This window comes from Pseudophryne corroboree, chromosome 4 (assembly GCF_028390025.1).
Source record: "Pseudophryne corroboree isolate aPseCor3 chromosome 4, aPseCor3.hap2, whole genome shotgun sequence".
NCBI classification, from domain to species: domain Eukaryota; kingdom Metazoa; phylum Chordata; class Amphibia; order Anura; family Myobatrachidae; genus Pseudophryne; species Pseudophryne corroboree.
The window spans coordinates 406675629-406697023 of NC_086447.1; the positions used below are offsets into that span (position 1 = coordinate 406675629).

General features: G+C 45.3%; 1 protein-coding gene across 1 annotated transcript in view; it reads right to left on the minus strand.

The window, feature by feature from the left end:
• The window catches only part of LMBRD1 (LMBR1 domain containing 1), a 677250-nt gene that overhangs the window by 184356 nt on the left and 471499 nt on the right, over nt 1-21395 (minus strand). The window contains exons 12-13 of the mRNA XM_063916757.1: nt 12032-12136; nt 2669-2818 (exon numbers count right to left, since the gene is read on the minus strand). Coding sequence (XP_063772827.1) covers nt 2669-2818; nt 12032-12136 — 255 coding nt within the window. The remainder of the gene's footprint in view (nt 1-2668; nt 2819-12031; nt 12137-21395) is intronic.

Consider the following 21395-nt stretch of genomic DNA (forward strand, 5'->3'; position numbering starts at 1 on the left):
TTTGTCGGCTGTCTCATGTCGTCAACAGTTTTTTTGTAAAGTGCTGACATTGTCACGTAGTTCTTTAAATACAACCATCCAGTCAGGTGTCGACTCCCTAGGGGGTGACATCACTAATACAGGCAATTGCTCTGCTTCCACATCATTTTCCTCCTCATACATGTCGACACAATCGTACCGACACCCAGCACACACACAGGGAATGCTCTGATAGAGGACAGGACCCCACTAGCCCTTTGGGGAGACAGAGGGAGAGTTTGCCAGCACACACCAGAGCGCTATATATATATAGGGATAACCTTATATAAGTGTTACTCCCTTTTATAGCTGCTGTTTTTTTATAGCTGCTGTTTATAATTTAGCTGCCAATAGTGCCCCCCCTCTCTCGTTTTTACCCTGATTCTGTAGGGACTGCAGGGGAGAGTCAGGGAGCCGTCCTTCCAGCGGAACTGTGAGGGAAAATGGCGCTTGTGTGCTGAGGAGATAGGCTCCGCCCCTTCACGACGGCCTTATCTCCCGCTTTTTTCTGGAAAACTGGCAGGGGTTAAATACATCCATATAGCCCAGGAGCTATATGTGATGTATTTCTTTTGCCATCCTAAGGTATTTCTGTTTTTTTATTGCGTCTCAGGGCGCTCCCCCCCAGCGCCCTGCACCCTCAGTGACCGGAGTGTGAAGTGTGCTGAGAGCAATGGCGCACAGCTGCAGTGCTGTGCGCTACCTTAGTTGAAGACAGGAACGTCTTCTGCCGCCGATTTCACCGGACCTCTTCGTTCTTCTGGCTCTGTAAGGGGGCCGGCGGCGCGGCTCCGGGACCCATCCAGGCTGAACCTGTGATCGTCCCTCTGGAGCTAATGTCCAGTAGCCTAAGAAACCCAATCCACTCTGCACGCAGGTGAGTTCGTTTCTTCTCCCCTTAGTCCCACGATGCAGTGAGCCTGTTGCCAGCAGGACTCACTGAAAATAAAAAACCTAAAATAAACTTTTACTCTAAGCAGCTCAGGAGAGCCACCTAGCATGCACCCTTCTCGTTCGGGCACAAAAATCTAACTGAGGCTTGGAGGAGGGTCATAGGGGGAGGAGCCAGTGCACACCAGCTAGTTCAAGCTTTTACTTTTGTGCCCAGTCTCCTGCGGAGCCGCTATTCCCCATGGTCCTTACGGAGTCCCAGCACCCACTTAGGACGTTAGAGAAAAAAATTATTACTTCAACGGGAGGTCCAATGGATAGAGAGATTGGGGACGCTGGCCCCTAGGGGGTTAAATGAATCATTGGGCTTGCACTGTTTCTTGTGATGTTATACCTGACCTGTCTCATTAACACGGATATATTGGTGGACATTTTGCAATCCTGTTAATATTTCTTGTGTTTAAGCAGGGGCTGCTACTATGTATTTCTAGTTACAGTTACAATGTTGCTTGTGTTTATATTGTATATCTTGCTCAATATGACCATGCATTCATGGTGTATGTGGCTGACAGGGGTCGCTGGACTGTGCCTGCTGGTGTGACGGGGATAGAGCCAGCGAGATCGTGACAGCTATGACTCATTATGCGGTTGTTCTAATCCTTTTGAATGTTTATAAATGTTTCATATGTTTCTTTGACTCTTGTATAGATTCACTATACCCTGCTGAGTTAGCATGTTATCACAATGCTTGTATTTTATTGTGTATATGTGTATTCTGTTGCTATGCAACGGAGTTACGTTTTAGGTGACGTCACTAATCTGCGCTCTCCACTTTGATTGAGTGGCAGGAAGGTGACGCAGAGCATGTTTGGTTCACTGAGGGTATTTAAATGATAAGTGTGTACTATTTTGTATTGTAATGTTCACTGAATCTTGATAAAAGTGCGGTGGCACTGAAACGTTGATGTAAACCAGGATGTGTTGGTGATTCTTTTCCTCACTTTGAAGTCCAGAGTGCCACCGTTCATTGCATCTATATGTGGCTGTGAGCTTTGTGATCTAATTTCGGAGGGCACCTAGCAAGCAAGTAGTATATAGCTAATTAAATTATCCCCAAAGTCTTAATTTCAGTGGCTACACCAGAATAATACAGGGGGAGGAGATCAAGAGACCACCTGTCGGGATTATGACAGGGATCACGGCCGCCGGTAAAAGGCATGTGTTTGAATACAGGTGCCAACAAATTTACAGACACAAAATTTTACTTGCTTTACAGCGTGGAGATTTTTTGGCTTCTTTAAGCCTACGTCATCTTATTCTAATTAGTTGCTTTGTACCATTGTTTGCAGACATATGTAATAATTAACAAAGGTATTGTTCGCTATGTGGCATTCCACTATATTTGTGAACTTTATTAAATCCATTCTCAATGTTAGCAGTTGAGCTGGAGTCCCTTCACTGTAAGCAGCATAAAATTGATGCATTTCGCAGAATTCTGACAATCACACAGCCAGAATCAATGCAGATACCATTTGGAGTTGTTTGGTTTTCTCTAGAGGAGAGATCTGATGCAGTAGTTCCACTTGACTGCCTTACAGCTGCTACATCAAATGTTCCTGCTACGTAGGCAACTGGACAGCAACAAAGAGACTTAATAAAACAAAACAAATGGTGGAAATCGAATAGGGGAAGTCATGTATTTGGAAAGGACAAATTATTAAATAGAAACCCCCTTTAAAAGCCAACAAACAGATCTTACCTGTGCAATATATTTTTGGCTTCCATACATGACATATTGTGGTGCCAGACTGTAAATCATGTAGCTAGTGTGCAGGACAATCAATAAAAGGATCATGCAGAGGAACAGAAGTGCTTGAGGTCTCGTGCGTCCCCTTCTAATTTTATACAACTGTGGAAAATAAACATGTATATTTACATATCAACAATGTGATAAAAATAAATCCAATTCTGCAATATTCTTTTCATTCCTCTCCCAAAAGCGACAATGCAGTACCCATTTACTTCCAAAAAGGCGTTACAAGCTACTGCCTTTTCTATTCTACAGGAACAGGGTAGTTCCCATCTAAAGTGTGATTGTTGTTAATAGAAAGAACATACAGTACACCATCAGGACTTAGAAAATTTTGTTGATATATTTAGTTATAGTAAATGCATACCTCTCAACATGACCCTCTTCAGGAGGGACAGAATGCTCTGTTCCTGGACTTTTCTCTTAATATATAATTGTCATCACCTGTGCTGAAACACCTTTCTTATCCACTAACCTGTCCAAAACAGGTGCTGGCAATCATACATTAAGAGAAAAGTTCAGAAGCAGAGCATTGTGTCCCTCCTGGAGAGGGTCATGTTGGGAGGTATGGTAAATGTTTACATACAGTGCTCAGTACAAGGCTTCATTTCCTAAAAGGGACTTGCAATCAAACAGAAAAAGACAAACCATGGGTGCTACAAGCAGCACTACTGTATGTCAAATAGAGTTACAGCATACATATGTAATCATACAAAATAAGAATTTACTTACCGATAATTCTATTTCTCGGAGTCCGTAGTGGATGCTGGGGTTCCTGAAAGGACCATGGGGAATAGCGGCTCCGCAGGAGACAGGGCACAAAAGTAAAGCTTTTACAGGTCAGGTGGTGTGTACTGGCTCCTCCCCCTATGACCCTCCTCCAGACTCCAGTTAGGTACTGTGCCCGGACGAGCGTACACAATAAGGGAGGATTTTGAATCCCGGGTAAGACTCATACCAGCCACACCAATCACACCGTACAACTTGTGATCTAAACCCAGTTAACAGTGTGATAACAGAGGAGCCCCTGAAAGATGGCTTCCTAAACAATAACCCGAATTAGTTAACAATAACTATGTACAAGTATTGCAGATAATCCGCACTTGGGATGGGCGCCCAGCATCCACTACGGACTCCGAGAAATAGAATTATCGGTAAGTAAATTCTTATTTTCTCTATCGTCCTAAGTGGATGCTGGGGTTCCTGAAAGGACCATGGGGATTATACCAAAGCTCCCAAACGGGCGGGAGAGTGCGGATGACTCTGCAGCACCGAATGAGAGAACTCCAGGTCCTCCTTTTCCAGGGTATCAAATTTGTAAAAATTTACAAACGTGTTCTCCCCTGACCACGTAGCTGCTCGGCAGAGTTGTAATGCCGAGACCCCTCGGGCAGCCGCCCAAGATGAGCCCACCTTCCTTGCGGAATGGGCCTTAACAGATTTAGGCTGTGGCAGGCCTGCCACAGAATGTACAAGTTGAATTTTGTTACAAATCCAACGAGCAATCGACTGCTTAGAAGCAGGTGCACCCAACTTGTTGGGTGCATACAGTATAAACAGCGAGTCAGATTTTCTGACTCCAGCCGTCCTTTAAATGTATATTTTTAAGGCTCTGACAACGTCCAACAACTTGGAGTCCTTCAAGTCGTCTGTAGCCGCAGGCACTACAATAGGCTGGTTCAGGAGAAACGCTGATACCACCTTAGGGAGAAAATGCGGACGCGTCCGCAGCTCTGCCCTATGTCGAATGGAAAATTAAATAAGGGTTTTTATAAAACAAAGCCGCCAGTTCAGATACTCTCCCGGCCGAAGCCAGGGCCAGTAACATAGTCACTTTCCATGTGAGATATTTCAAATCCACATTCTTTAGTGGTTCAAACCAATTGGATTTGAGGAAATCTAAAACTACATTTAGATCCCACGGTGCCACCTTAGGCACCACAGGAGGCTGTATATGCAGTACTCCTTTGATAAAAATCTGGACCTCAGGGACTGAGGCCAATTCTTTTTGGAAGAATATTGATAGGGCCGAAATTTGAACCTTAATAGATCCCAATTTGAGACCCATAGACAATCCTGATTGCAGGAAATGTAGGAAAACGACCCAGTTGAAATTCCTCCATCGGAGCACTCCGCTGCTCGCACCACGCAACATATTTTCGCCAAATACGGCGATAATGCTTCGCGGTGACTTCCTTCCTTGCCTTTATCAAGGTAGGAATGACTTCTTCTGGAATGCCTTTTCCTTTTAGGATCTGGCATTCAAACGCCATGCCGTCAAACGCAGCCGCGGTAAGTCTTGAAAAAGACAAGGACCCTGCTGAAGCAGGTCCCTTCTCAGAAGTAGAGGCCACGGATCGTCCGTGACCATCTCTTGAAGTTCCGGGTACCAAGTCCTTCTTGGCCAATCCGGAGCCACTAGTCTTACTCCTCTTTGCCGTATAATCCTCAATACCTTTGGTATGAGAGGCAGAGGAGGAAACACATATACCGACTGGTACACCCAAGGTGTTACCAGCGCGTCCACAGCTATTGCCTGCGGATCTCTTGACCTGGCGCAATACCTGTCCAGTGTTTTGTTGAGGCGAGACGCCATCATGTCCACCATTGGTTTTACCCAACGGTTTAATAGCATGTGGAAAACTTCTGGATGAAGTCCCCACTCTCCCGGGTGAAAGTCGTGTCTGCTGAGGAAGTCTGCTTCCCAGTTGTCCACGCCCGGGATGAATACTGCTGACAGTGCTATCACGTGATTCTCCGCCCAGCGAAGGATCCTGGCAGCTTCTGCCATTGCCCTCCTGCTTCTTGTGCCGCCCTGTCTGTTTACATGGGCGACTGCCGTGATGTTGTCCGACTGGATCAACACCGGTCTTCCTTGAAGCAGAGGTTCCGCCTGGCTTAGAGCATTGTAGATTGCTCTTAGTTCCAGAATGCTTATGTGAAGAGACTTTTTCAGGCTCGACCACACTCCCTGGAAATTTCTTCCCTGTGTGACTGCTCCCCAGCCTCTCAGGCTGGCATCCGTGGTCACCAGGATCCAATCCTGCATGCCGAATCTGCGGCCCTCCAATAGATGAGCCTCCTGCAACCACCACAGAAGGGATACCCTTGTCCTCGGCGACAGGGTTATCCGCAGGTGCATCTGAAGATGCGACCCTGACCATTTGTCCAACAGATCCCTTTGCATGGAATCTGCCGAAAGGGATTGCTTCGTAAGAAGCTACCATTTTTTCCCAGGACTCTTGTGCATTGATGTACAGACACCTTTCCTGGTTTTAGGAGGTTCCTGACCAGGTCAGATAACTCCTTGGCTTTTTCTTCGGGAAGAAAAACCTTTTTCTGAACTGTGTCCAGAATCATCCCCAGGAACAGCAGACGAGTTGTCGGCATTAATTGGGATTTTGGAATATTCAGAATCCATCCGTGCTGCTTTAGCACCTCTTGAGATAGTGCTAAACCCATCACTAGCTGTTCTCTGGACCTTGCCCTTATTAGGAGATCGTCCAAGTATGGGATAATTAATACGCCTTTTCTTCGAAGAAGAAATATTATCTCGGCCATTACCTTTGTAAAGACCCGAGGTGCCGTGGACAAACCAAACGGCAGCGTCTGAAACTGATAGTGACAGTTTTGTACAACGAACCTGAGGTACCCCTGGTGTGAGGGGTAATTGGAACGTGGAGATACGCATCCTTGATGTCCAAGGATACCATAAAGTCCCCTTCTTCCAGGTTCGCTATCACTGCTCTGAGTGACTCCATCTTGAACTTGAACTTCTTTATGTACAGGTTCAAGGACTTCAGATTTAGAATAGGCCTTACCGAGCCATCCGGCTTCGGTACCACAAAAAGAGTGGAATAATACCCCTTCCCTTGTTGTAGAAGAGGTACCTTGACTATCACCTGCTGAGAATACAGCTTGTGAATGGCTTCCAAAACCGTCTCCCTTTCTGAGGGGGACGTTGGTAAAGCAGACTTCAGGAAACGGCGAGGTGGCTCTGTCTCTAATTTCAACCTGTACCCCTGAGATATTATCTGCAGGATCCAGGGATTTACCTGCGAGTGAGCCCACTGCGCGCTGTAATTCTTGAGACGACCGCCTACCGCCCCCGAGTCCGCTTGCGAAGCCCCAGCGTCATGCTGAGGCTTTTGTAGAAGCCGGGGAGGGCTTCTGTTCCTGGGAAGGAGCTGCCTGTTGCTGTCTCTTCCCTCGTCCTCTGCCTCGTGGCAGATATGAATAGCCCTTTGCTCTCTTATTTTTAAAGGAACGAAAGGGCTGCGGTTGAAAGGTCGGTGCCTTTTTCTGTTGGGGAGTGACTTGAGGTAGAAAGGTGGATTTCCCGGCCGTAGCCACCAAATCCGATAGACCGACCCCAAATAACTCCTCTACGCGTCGCCAGTCCACTGTCGTGTCCATAAAGCTCTTCTGGCCGAAATGGACATAGCACTTACCCGTGATGCCAGTGTGCAGATATCTCTCTGTGCATCACGCATATAAAGAAATGCATCCTTTATTTGTTCTAACGACAGTAAAATATTGTCCCTGTCCAGGGTATCAATATTTTCGATCAGGGACTCTGACCAAACTACCCCAGCACTGCACATCCAGGCAGTCGCAATAGCTGGTCGTAGTATAACACCTGCATGTGTGTATATACCTTTTTGGATATTTTCCATCCTCCTATCTGATGGATCTTTAAGTGCGGCCGTCTCAGGAGAGGGTAACGCCACTTGTTTTGATAAGCGTGTTAGCGCTTTGTCCACCCTAGGAGGTGTTTCCCAGCGCTCCCTAACCTCTGGCGGGAAAGGGTATAAAGCCAATAACTTCTTTGAAATTAGCAGTTTTTTATCGGGGCACCCCACGCTTCATCACACACGTCATTTAATTCTTCTGATTCGGTAAAAACTACTGGTAGTTTTTTCACACCCCACATAATACCCTGTTTAGTGGTACCTGTAGTATCAGCTAAATGTAACATCTCCTTTATTGCCAAAATCATATAACGTGTGGCCCTACTGGAAAATACGGTTGATTCGTCACCTTCACCACCGGAATCAGTGCCTGTGTCTGGGTCTGTGTCGACCGACTGAGGCAAGGGGCGTTTTACAGCCCCTGACGGTGTTTGAGGCGCCTGGACAGGCACTAATTGAGTGTCCGGCCGCCTCATGTCGGCAAACGACTGCTTAAGCGAGTTGACGCTATCCCGTAATTCCACAAATAAAGGCATCCATTCTGGTGTCGACCCCCTAGGAGGTGACATCCTCATATTTGGCAATTGCTCCGCCTCCACACCAATAACGTCCTCATACATGTCGACACACACGTACCGACACACAGCAGACACACAGGGAATGCTCTATACGAAGACAGGACCCACCAGCCCTTTGGGGAGACAGAGGGAGAGTCTGCCAGCACACACCAAAAAGCGCTATATATGACAGGGATAGCCTTATGATTAAGTGCTCCCTTATAGCTGCTTTTATATTAATATATTGCCATTTATTTTGCCCCCCCTCTCTGTTATACCCTGTTTCTGTAGTGCAGTGCAGGGGAGAGACCTGGGAGCCTTCCTGACCAGCGGAGCTGTGACAGAAAATGGCGCCGTGTGCTGAGGAGATAGGCCCCGCCCCTTTTTCGGCGGGCTCGTCTCCCGCTATTTAGTACATTTAGGCAGGGGTAAATATCTCCATATAGCCTCTGGGGCTATATGTGAGGTATTTTTAGCCTTTTTAAAGGTTTTCATTTGCCTCCCAGGGCGCCCCCCCCCCAGCGCCCTGCACCCTCAGTGACTGCCGTGTGAAGTGTGCTGAGAGGAAAATGGCGCACAGCTGCAGTGCTGTGCGCTACCTTAAGAAGACTGCAGGAGTCTTCAGCCGCCGATTCTGGACCTCTTCTTGCTTCAGCATCTGTGAGGGGGCCGGCGGCGTGGCTCCGGTGACCATCCAGGCTGTACCTGTGATCGTCCCTCTGGAGCTTCATGTCCAGTAGCCAAGAAGCCAATCCATCCTGCACGCAGGTGAGTTCACTTCTTCTCCCCTCTGTCCCTCGTTGCAGTGATCCTGTTGCCAGCAGGAATCACTGTAAAATAAAAAACCTAAGCTAAACTCTCTAAGCAGCTCTTTATGAGAGCCACCTAGAATTGCACCCTTCTCGGCCGGGCACAAAAATCTAACTGGAGTCTGGAGGAGGGTCATAGGGGGAGGAGCCAGTACACACCACCTGACCTGTAAAAGCTTTACTTTTGTGCCCTGTCTCCTGCGGAGCCGCTATTCCCCATGGTCCTTTCAGGAACCCCAGCATCCACTTAGGACGATAGAGAAATTTAAATATAAATTGACAATGTATGTGCTAGTAATTGTCCAACATACACAGTAGTTCACATGTAGCACAACCCATTTTATCCTTAGTAGAATCTTTAGGATTTTTCCTTCATTAACATGTAATATAAACAGGCAAGAAATAAATATGGTGTAATCTTGACATTCAATTTTCACCATATACAAATGTGTCCTCATACATCCTTGCTGCAGTCACACCAAACTTCTCCTCTTGGCACGCCAGGTCGTGTTAGAATCTCCTAATGTCTTTTTTGCCTAAAATGCATATTATTTGAAATGCAATGCAACTACGATGCATGAGGAGACTGTTCAGATTAATTTGATATATGACATATGTATATCTGTGTACGACTTAAGGTGGGTACACACTAATAGATATATCTGCAGATCAATTGATCTGCAGATATATCTATGGACGGATCGAGCAGTGTGTTCAGCATACACACTGCTCGATCCGTCGGGGACTGACGTCATGAACTGGGCGGGCGTGTACACACGCCCGCCCAGTTCAGCTGTCAATCACCACCGGCCGCCGCAGCATGTGTACGGGCGGTCGGCTGACCGCCCCGTACACACACAGCGGCACGCCAATATATCGGTAGATATATTGGCCGTCGCGATACGTCTGTGAACGACGGAGTTCACAGATGTATCGGCCGTACACACTGGCCGACGGTCCCGCGATATATCGGCCGTTCAAGAGAACGGCCGATATATCGACCAGTGTGTACGTGCCTTAAGTCTCCACACAAAGTAATACAATGTAGTAGCCACAGCTTTTTTCCAATACAAGTTCTGCTCTGCTCCGTTTATAGTCTCATTCAAACACAATATGCAAGTGTAATATATCAAATTACTCAGCAGTGTCTCCTTGTGCGTCCTAGATGCATTTTCGCCAAAAAAAGATGCCCAACGATAGCAGAGCTGCACAGGACCTGGCGGCTCACTCATTCCAGGCATCTCACGTTGCACGGTGTATTGAGGATGGATGTATAAGGAATGATCTGTATGTGGATGTAAAACTGACATCTGGGCAAGAGAAAGTGACGAGCGGATTATTTCTCCTGCAAGAGGTCTGTTTCACATGCAGAAAGTTATGTGTAAATTATTTCTCGTGCCTAGAAGTGCATTTTACATCCAGTGTTAGGTTTACCCAGGTTCCATTCTTTCCACCTGGAGATTGTAATGTGACCACTGCAACATCTAGCTGGTACGGAGACTATCCACATTTTGTTTTTATGGTCTCTCTAATAAAGTTCTAGCATATTACACTATGAGCAACTTTTATTGCCGAGGGTGAAACACCGTTCCTATGCGATCATTACATTTCAATATAATAAAATATACTATATAAATATTTTATAATAAAATAAAATATAAATGTATATTTTATTATATTGAAATGTAATGATCCCATAGTGCATCTGCACCCCCTTTGTCTGTGTATACTACTTTATTCTCAGCAGCATAACACCTTTCATTACTGGATGGTGTGCAAGTTAGAGCCATTTCCCCTACCGTTCCTAAGATGTTTGGTACAGGGAACAAAGAAACCTTTATATGCCGTTTACCTCCAATACTCATGTAAGCATTCATGTGAGCATTTAGTTATTATTTCACTCACAAGATTGTCTCTTTGTCTTTGAAGTTGTGGGCTCATTAAGAAGACTCTTTATAACCTATAACTGACACATGTATAGTGAATATTGGATGTCACTATACCACCATACAGTATTTAATTCTTGTCTGTTTATACTGCATGTCAACAGAGGAAAAAGCTTAAAGATTCTACGGAGGATATAAAGATAATGCTACATGTGGATTTGTTATACTATATACTGGACAATTAGTGCATACTGTACATTGTCAATTTGTGTATAAACTTGTATGCCTAAAAGGGCCTTATCTGTCAAGAGTTTTTATATGTTGCTACCTGTGTTTGCAGGTATTCTGTGGATCTCAGCTTTTCTCCCACAGTTCAAAACTATACTGGAAGTTTAATAAACACTAGTGTGTGTATGTATGATACAGATTGTAATTATAAATGCAAACAGGAACTGATGTGCAGGATTAAATATTATTTGTACCACACTGTGTATTATGATTGACACTATATAAATGATAAATAATAGATCAGTTATTGATTTAATGCACACAATTTGTAGGACTATTCTTTTTCAGCAAACTAAGGTTCCACTACTATTGTGTAAAAACATTTTAGAAAGTAATCTTCTAATTTGTATTTCATTTGTATCCTGCAAGAGTAGCACAGAACACAGATCTAACTGTTGGCAAAATCTGCAATCTCATACCCCTTTTCCACTTAGAAGCATGGGTCGCAGCCGGGAGCCTGACACGTGTGCTACCAGGTTGCGGCCAGTGCTCAGCTCCCTTTCCCACTACACTCACCAACCCGGCATATTGCCGGGTTGGTGACGCTGCTGGTGACGCGGCAGGGGCGGCGCTGAGAGATCACATGATCTCCCAGCGCCACCCTTCTATACACTGTGAACGCGAGCCGTGTCGCATCGACACGGCTTCCGTTTACACTGCACAGCTTACCGGGTTGAACTCGTTCAACCCGGTAAGCTACCCCGGTAAGATTCCCGGATCACTTGATTCGGGTTTTTGCAGAGGGACCCTTTTCCAGTAGCAAAAAACACAGGTAAATGCGCACCCCCGAACATTTACCCGTGTTTTTTGAGCTAGTGGAAAAGGGGTATAACAGTATTGCAGTGACTACCATAAAACACCTGTGCAACTATATGCCTGATTCTCCAAAGATCAGTTACCCCTGTTCCAGCGCTAGCATCAGTCTTTTAACTGGCCAAACAAAAACAATGAAAGTAAACACATATTAAAAGCCAATTTTGTGCACTGTGCATAATACTCTACCTACTGTGTCTGAATGTTACTGGACCAGATGAACCATTTAATAAATGCAACACTTGCTTAATAATATACAATTATTTACCCGCAGCCAAAAGAACCATACACCCATGTTCCGGATACCAGCCATTGAAGTAAATACAAAGTACATGATGATGACTGTAATCAGGATATAATCAAGAGGGAAAACCTGGAAAGAAATAGAATAAAGCAAATTGAGCAACAAGTATAATATGAGGGGAATTCAATTACCGTGGTAATTTATAGCGGCTAAATGATCCCCATGGGCTATCCAATTAGCTTTGGAAGCTGGCAGTCAGATTTTTTTTTGCCTGCCCCAGGCAGGAGATAAAAATCCCAATAAAAACCCAGTTATTGTGATTCGGACAAAAAAAAAAAAAAGCAATATTGACCATCAGGCAAAAATCATGGTAAAGCCCATTTATTTCGCCCCAATATTTATCGGGGCTAATTGAATATCCCCCTATGAACATGGTCATTACACACAACTACAAATATTTAATTTTCTTAACTTTTCAGAAATTTTCTTTGGAAAAAAAAAAATAGGATTTTGGTTATCTACCGGTAAATTCTTTTCTCGTAGTCCGTAGAGGATGCTGGGGTCCATGTTAGTACCATGGGGTATAGACGGGTACACCAGGAGCCATTGGCAATTTATGAGTTTGAGAGTGTGGGCTGGCTCCTCCCTCTATGCCCCTCCTACCACACTCCGTCTAGAAACTGTGACCGAGGAGACAGACATCTTCGAGAAAGAAGGATTATACACAGATAGTGGTGAGATTCGTACCAGCTCACACATACAAGGCACGTCAAGCCAACGAAGCTGAAACATTACTTATCAAGTAACAATGCAGTACTCAACTAAAATGAAGTTGTACTGAACCAAATAACGTTTGCAGGAAAACAAAGCACTAAGCTAGCACCCAGCATCCTCTACAGACTACGAGAAAAGGATTTACTAGTAGGTAACCAAAATCCTATTTTCTCTTATGTCCTAGAGCAGAGGTTCTCAAACTCGGTCCTTGGGGGCCCACACAGTGCATGTTTTGCAGGTCTCCTCATAGAATCGCAAGTGAAATAATTAGCTCCACCTGTGGACCTTTTAAAATGTGTCAGTGAGTAATTAATACACCTGTGCACCTGCTGGGTTACCTGCAAAACATGCACTGTGTGGGCTTCCGAGGACCGAGTTTGAGAACCTCTGTCCTAGAGGATGCTGGGGTCCACATTAGTACCATGGGGATGTACCAAAGCTCCCAGAAAAGGGAGGGAGAGCGCGGAGGCTCCTGCAGAACTGATTGACTGAACTTCAGATCACCAGAGGCCAAAGAATCGAACTTGTAAAACTTTGCAAACGTGTTCGACCTAGACCAAGTTGCAGCTCGGCAAAGCTGCACTGCCGAGACACCCTAGGTAGCCGCCCAGGAAGACCCTACCTTACGAGTAGAGTGGGCCTTAACAGATTTTGGACAAGGCAGTCCTGCCGTAGAATAAGCGTGCTGGATAGTGAACCTAATCCAGCGAGAAATAGTCTGCTTAGAAGCAGGACACCCAATTTTCTTGGGATCATATAGGACAAACAGAGTCCGACTTTCTGTGACGAGAAGTTCTCTTCACATATATCTTCAGAGCCCTTACAACATCCAAGGACTTTGATGTGATTTGAGGAGTCAGTAGCCACTGGCACCACAATAGGTTGGTTGATAGGAAATGCCGACACAACCATCGGAAGAAACTGCTGACGTGTCCGGAGATCAGCTCTATCTTTGTGGAAGATCAAGTACGGGCTTTTAAAGGATAAAGCCCCCAGCTCGGACATGCGTCTAGCAGAAACTAAGGCCAACAACGTGATTGCCTTCCATGTAAGAAATTTAACCTCAACCTCCTGTAGAGGGCAGTCAATTGTTTCTGAAAGAAAATGGACAGGTCCGAAATCTGAACCTTCACAGATCCTAACCTAAGGCCCATATCCATAGCCTGCTTGCAGGATGACGGAAAACGTCTGAGTTGAAACTCCACCGTAGGAAACTTCTTGGATTCACACCAAGAGACATATTTCTTCCAAATACGATGGTAATGTTTAGACGTTACCCTTTTCATAGCCTGTATCAGGGTAGGAATGATCGGAATGCCCTTCCAAGCAAGTATCAGGCGCTCAACTTCCATGCCATCAAACGTAGCCGCGGTAAGTCTTCATAGGCGAACGGCCCCTGTTGCAGCAGGTCCTCCCGAAGAGGAAGAGGCCTCGGATCTTCTTGCAGTAGATTCAGAAGGTCCGGGTACCAAGCCCTCCTTGGCCAGTCTGGGGCAATGAGGATCGCTTGAACCCTTGTTCTCCTTATGAACTTTTAGGATTCTTGAGATGATTGGCAGTGGTGGAAACACGTACACTGACTGGAAAACCCACGGAGACACCAGGGCGTCCACTGCCACAGCCTGTGGGTCTCTCAACCTGGAACAATAACGCTGAAGCTTCTTGCTGAGGTGAGAGGCCATCATATCTATTTGGGGTAATCCCCAAAGGTCTGTTATTTTCTTGAACACCTCCGGATGGAGACCCCACTCCACTGGATGGAGATCAGGTCTGCTGAGGAAGTCTGCTTCCCAGTTGTCTACTCCCGGAATGAAGATGGCTGACAGCGCCAACGCGTGTTTGTCTGTCCAGAGGAGTATTCTGGTCACCTCTGACATTGCCGCTCTGCTCTTCGTTCCACCTTGTCGGTTTATGTAAGCTACTGTTGTTACGTTGTCCGACTGCACTTAAATGACCCAATTTCTTAGAAGAGGGGCCGCCTGAAGACGGCTCTTAGTTCCAGGATGTTGATGGGCAGGCTGGCTTCCTGGCTTGACCACCGTCCTTGGAAGGTTACTCCTTGAAAGACTGCTCCCCAGCCCAGAAGGCTCGCGTCCGTGGTTAGAAGGACCCAGTCCTGAATCCCGAACCTGCGGCCCTCCAGAAGGTGAGGCAATTGGAGCCACCAGAGGAGTGAAATCCTGGTCCTTGGCGACAGACAAATTCTCTGGTGCATGTGGAGATGAGATCCTGACCACTTGTCCAGGAGATCCAGTTGGAAGGTCCGAGCGTGGAACCTCCCGTACTGGAGAGCCTCGTAAGAGGCCACCATCTTTCCCAATAGGCGAATGCATTGATGAACTGACACCTGGGCTGGATTCAGGACACCCTGGACCATAGCTTGTATAACCAATGCCTTTTCCTGCAGAAGAAACACCCTTTTGCACTTCCGTATCCAGGATCATTCCCAGAAAAGACAACCTCTGGGTTGGTCCCAAATGTGACTTTGGGAGGTTCAGAATCCAAACATGATTCCTGAGGAGGCGTGTTGTGAGAACAATGGACTGCAGCAGCTTCTCCGCGGACGATGCAGAGCCTCGTAAGAGGCCACCATCTTCCCCAGAAGGCGGTGGAAGAAACACCCTCTGAACCTCCGTGTCGAGGATCGTTCCCAGAAAGTACAACCTCCTGGTTGGTTTCAAATGTGATTTTGGGATATTCAGGATCCAACCATGTGTCTTGAGAAGCTGGGTCGTAAGAGCTATTGACTGAAACAGCTTCTCCTTGGACGATGCCTTTATCAGCAGATCGTCCAGATATGGAATGATGTTCACACCCTTTTTGCGGAGGAGAACAATCATTTCTGCCATCACCTTGGTAAACACCCTTGGTGCCGTGGAGAGGCCGAATGGCAGGTCCTGGAACTGGAAATGACAGTGCAGCAATGCGAAACGGAGATAAGCCTCATGCGGCAGCCAGATCAGAATGTGGAGGTACGCATCCTTGATGTCCAGTAATACCAGGAATTCCCCCTCTTCCAGACCTGATATCACCACCCTGAGAGACTCCATTTTGAACTCCTTTAGAAAGGGGTTCAATGATTTTAGGTTCAAAATGGGCCTGTCCGAACTATCCGGTTTCGGTACCACGAAAAGGTTCGAATAGTAACCTGACAATTTTGGAGCGGTTTTTGGCGAAAGTCAGTTAAGTGGTTAATAATGAACAAACCTGGATAACAAACTTGGCTAACATTTGCTGTTCTAATCTGCAGCAGCTGCACATCTTCCAAAGCAGACTTGTAACTGATTGCCAACTTTATTTGGACAGACTATGGGGGGTATTCCATTAGGTCCGTTTTTTTTCGCCAAGGTGAAAAACAACAACACATTTTTTGCTATTTTTTTAGGGCAAATGGGGATTCGCTCTATTCCACAGGTTCTCAAACTCGGTCCTCAGGACCCCACACAGTGCATGTTTTGAAGGTAACCCAACAGGTGCACAGGTGTATTCATTTCTCACTGACACATTTTAAAAGGTCCACAGGTGGAGCTAATCACACTTGCGATTCTGTGAGGAGACCTGCAAAACGTGCACTGTGTGGGGTCCTGAGGACCGAGTTTGAGAACCTGTGCTCTATTCAATACCAGGGATGTTTTTCCGCCAAGGCGAAAAATACAGCAGGAACGAAAAACATTTGGATCGCAGAATCCACGTGTTTTCTCACCTGCGCCGGGGAAAACGCAGGACATTTTCGCCAATGCCTTTTGACTTAAAAAAAAGGTGAAAAAGGCATTGGCGAAAATACCTTAAAAACAGGCAAAATGGCCCACAATTGAATACGCAGGGGGGCAAATTCAATAGCTCCAAAATGATCAGAGCTAATTGAACACCCCCTTAAGGCAGACTACCAAGGCATTTGTAACTGGTCTGTGGCACGTTCTGGACATACTCCTACATTTACATCTACTACCCACTAGGGAAGCCAGTGATTACAGCACTACAGATTAAAAAATCTTCATCTCTCCATTGCTTCCTCACAGGTTATTTCTCTTCACTGGGACTGTTTTAGGCTTATGCAGTTACTCAAACTTCCAGTTCCAGCTACTCCAATTCCAATTAAACGTATATATATATTCATTACTATACTGTATCACTATCCGTTACTCAGATGGGCTAAGGGTCTTTAAATTTCTTCATTTATCAAGGTTATTGTCTTTTTCACAATTTTCTTTTTTTTTTTAGATTTCAATAAACACTGGAGCTTATGTTATAGCCTCCAAAATGCAGACTCAGGCACATATTTTTAAAGCATGTATAAAGCAAAAGCAACCTTCTTGCCTTTGGTGTCCTGGTGTGATGTATCTTTTTGCCTTTTATGCAATGCAGTTTTCACCTAGGTCTTCTACAGTAGGGATAGGCAAAAAGAGGCACTCCCACTGCTATGGAACTACATATCCTAGCATGCCCTGCTAGTGTTAGTTTTAGAGTGGCCATAACAGCAAAAATAAGTTATGGCAAAACTTACCTTCATTAACTCTTTTTCTTTGAGGTCCATGGGATACACAGGGTTAACACTGGGGTAAGGATGGTGGAGACCAGGATCGAACACCGAACGGCTAAGCTTGTGAGCTTCTCAGGATGCACTGGGCTTCTCTCCCCTTATACCCCACTCCCATGCACAGGCACTTTAGTTTTAGTTAACAAGCCCAGAGCAAGAGCAGGAGCAAAGGAAGGATGGTACACACAGAAAACTCTCACATAGAGGAGAAGGGAACCAGTGATCGTGAAAGTAACCCATTGAAGCTAGGTGCTTCAGGGTGGGCACCATGTGGATCCCATGGACCTAGAAAGGGGAAAAAAAAGTTAAGAAAGGTAAGTTTTACCATAACTTTCTTTTCTTCAGGGTCCATGGTCTCCACGGGCTTAACACAGGGGATGTCCCCAAGCAGTTGTAATAGGGAGGGAACGCTCTTAAGCTGAAAGAATGACATTGCAGCCAAAGGTTGCATCCTGAGAGGCAAACGTATCAAAGGAATATAACCTAAGAAATGTGTGAGCAGAAGACCATGTAGCAGCCTTGCATAGTTAGTCCACAAAGGACCCACAGAGCGAGTAGAGTGAGCAGAAACTGTACTTGGAATATAAAGATCAGCCTGCGTATAAGCCTGTGAGATGGTCATGCGGAGCCAAAATTTGCCTAATGGATGGACAGCCAGCCCCGTTTGTGAAATCCATAAAGGATGAATAATGAATCCGTTTTTGAAACGGAACTATGGCCTAATTCAGTTTGAGTTGTAGTTTTGAGAAAAATCACAAAACTACAACTCGCTTCTCTAACATGTGGTGGGCCGCCCTGCACAAGGCCGCCCCGCATGCCGGGGTCCTGCCCCCCCTCCTGCTATCATGCAAGCGCATCGCTGCTCACATGATTAAGGTAGCTCCCTGCCTATGCAGCTATCTTTTGGGTGGCCCCCAAACTGTCCCGACACACGTCCCTTAAAAATGGAGCACCAACGTCCCATTCCTGCCCCCTCCAGGTCTTCACCTGCAATCACAATTTAAGATCTTACACTTGCGCGCACATACGCAGAAATACTTGAACAATTGCCAAGTAACGATTTCAACACCTTTGCGTGCCTTACTGAATTAGGCCCCTAGTACGGTCCATGTAGATTCTGAGCACGGACCACATCCAATGAGGCTTCCTCCTTTGAAAGGCCAGGTTCATGGAAGGCCGGTACCACAAAAGGTTCGTTGATATGGAATCTGGACACCACCTTGGGTAGGTAGCCCTGTTTAGTACGAAGGACCACCAGGTCCTGGTGAAATACCAAGCAGGGGGAGTGACAGGAGAGTACTCCCAAGTCAGAGACTCTTCGGGCTGAAGCAATGGCCACGAGATAGAGGGTCTTTGCGGTCAACCACGAGGTCTACCGTCTACAGTGGTTTAAATGGAGGTTTTTGTAGGGCCTGACAAAACCAATGACAAATCCAGAGGAGCCACTGGTGGGACAAACAGAGGATTGATCGAGAGTACCCCCTGGAAGAAAGTATGAACATCTGGTAAGGCAGCAAGTTTCTTCTAAAGCCAGACTGACAAGGCCAAGACTTGTACCGTCCGGGAAGTGAGGCGAAGACCAATGGCAGGGCCTGCCTGTAAGAAGGCCAGAAGCCTAGGGATCTGAAGAACCTTTGTATCACAGTGATGATGGGAATATCACTGAAAGGAGTGCCAGATATGGTAATAAATGCGAGCTGATGCTGCATTGCAAGCTTGAAATACCACACGGTTTGAATTACTGCACCAGAAAATCCCTTTTGATTTAGGATGGATGTCTCAAGTCAAGTCATCTAAAATACAATAGCAATTAACCCTCATAATTTCCAGTCTCCTTATTGCATTCAGGGTAAATCCAGGGTATGGTGACCAGATGTGAGGGTGTATTTAAAATATTAGATATCAATGTGCATAACCTAAACCAGGTTAATATATCGGTATTCCGATATATTAACCTGGTTAATAATTATTCCGATATATTAACCTGGTAAATAATACATCCTCACATCTGGTCACCATACCCTGGATTTACCCTGAATGCAACAAGGAGACCATGAGGGTTCATTGTAATTGTATTTTATTTGTCAACATGTTGGTCTAGGATACACCAAGTGAATTAGTCACTTTTATTTATACAGGTTGAGTATCCCATATCCAAATATTCCGAAATACGGAATATTTTCATATTCCGAAATACGGAATTTTTTGAGTGAGACTGAGATAGTGAAACCTTTGTTTTTTGATGGCTCAATTTACACAAACTTTGTTTAATACTAAAAGTTATTGAACATAATGTATTAAATGACCTTCAGGCTGTGTGTATAAGGTGTATATGAAACATAAATGAATTGTATGTATGTACACACACTTTGTTTAATGCAAGAAGTTATTAAAAATATTGACTAAAATCACCTTCAGGCTGTGTGAATAGGGTGTATATGAAACATAAATGCATTCTGTGCTTAGACTTGGGTCCCATCACCATGATATCTCATTATGGTATGCAATTATTCCAAAATCCGGAAAAATCCGATATCCAAAATACTTCTGGTCCCAAGCATTTTGGATAAGGGATACTCAACCTGTACTAATAAAATATATCATGTTTAAAATAATCTATACAATTCAGTCTTTATCTGTTAATTCTAAGAGTGCATCCACAAAAGAGTCTTCTTCTTTCTTCGTTGTTTTGTCCAGCATAATTCTGACTCAGGGTGCACCACCAACAAAACGTCAATAAGGATTGATTTCCTGACAAATCGTTTATTTTTGGTTTCTTTATCATTATTATTGGTATTGTTATTGATATTCATAATATATTATGATCGGTGCAGTATCCGCCACACTTTCTACCTTGTGGTTGTGTCTGCATCTGTTTACCAGAAGTTGAAAAATGGCTGGATGTAGAGAATACACTCTGGGGTGTACAAACTGGCAACTGAAAAAGTCTGCTTCCCAGTTGAGGACTCCCGGAATGAATATTGCAGAGATGGCCGGAAGATAGAGCTCTGCCAAGGTGAGAATCCAAGCTACTCCCTGCATAACTGCTGCACTGCAAGTTGATACAAAGATCTATTTCTGTCAGAAACCAGCGGCACTGAAAGGAGTGACTGCCCGTGACCATTCCCCACCCCCAGAGGCTGGCACCCATGGTGAGAAGAGTCCAGTTTTCAACCCAAAATGGTTGCCCTGTGTCTAGGTTGGATTCGTGCAGACACCATGAGAGGGACGTCCGGACCTCTTGAGGCAGAGTCATGGTCTGAGATTTGATCTGCTTGGGTAGACCATTCCATCTGGAAAGTATCAGGCATTGTAGAGGCCTGGAATGAAATTGGCTGTATTCCACCATGTCGAAGGTAGATACCATGGAAGCTAGGGTCTGAATGGCCTTGCCCTGTGGATGAAAAGGACCAAAGGATGAAGTCCAAGGCCACGCTGAGGAAGCTGAAGGTAGGCAAGCTGTCTTAGAGGTTGCCAGGTTATTGACAATCTTGTCTAGTTCCGGTCCAAATATAAATTTGCCCGTGTATAGAAGGGCTTCCAGGGCTTGCTTGGCATCAGAATCCACTTTCCATGAGCTTAGCCACATTATGTGGCAACAGAAATAACCGAAGCTTTGGAGGATAACAGAAAAGTATCCAAAGACGCTTCACCAATGTAATATGCCACATCTCTGATGTTGGCAATAAGGGACACATGTTCAGTTGTAGGATCGGAGGAGTTCAAGGGTGTCAGCCCAATTTTCCATGGCTTTAGCCACCCAGGCTGTAGCAGTAGCCGGTCTGGCTGTGGCTCCTATAAGGGAGTATAAAGATTTAAGACATGTATCCAATTGCCTATCCGGAAGGTCCTTAAGGAAAGATGCCATGGGGATTGGAGGAATGGAACTTTTAATTAAACGTGTCACATGTGCATCCACAGTGGGTGGATTTTCCAATTTTTCACAGTCAGCTATGGGTAGCTGATAAAAGGAGCTCAGCCTTTTTGGAACCATAAACTTTTTAGTAGGAGTCTTCCAGGCCTCATTCCTGGCCCCTGAGAAGTGATCAGAGTGTAGAAACTCAGCAATTACTACCT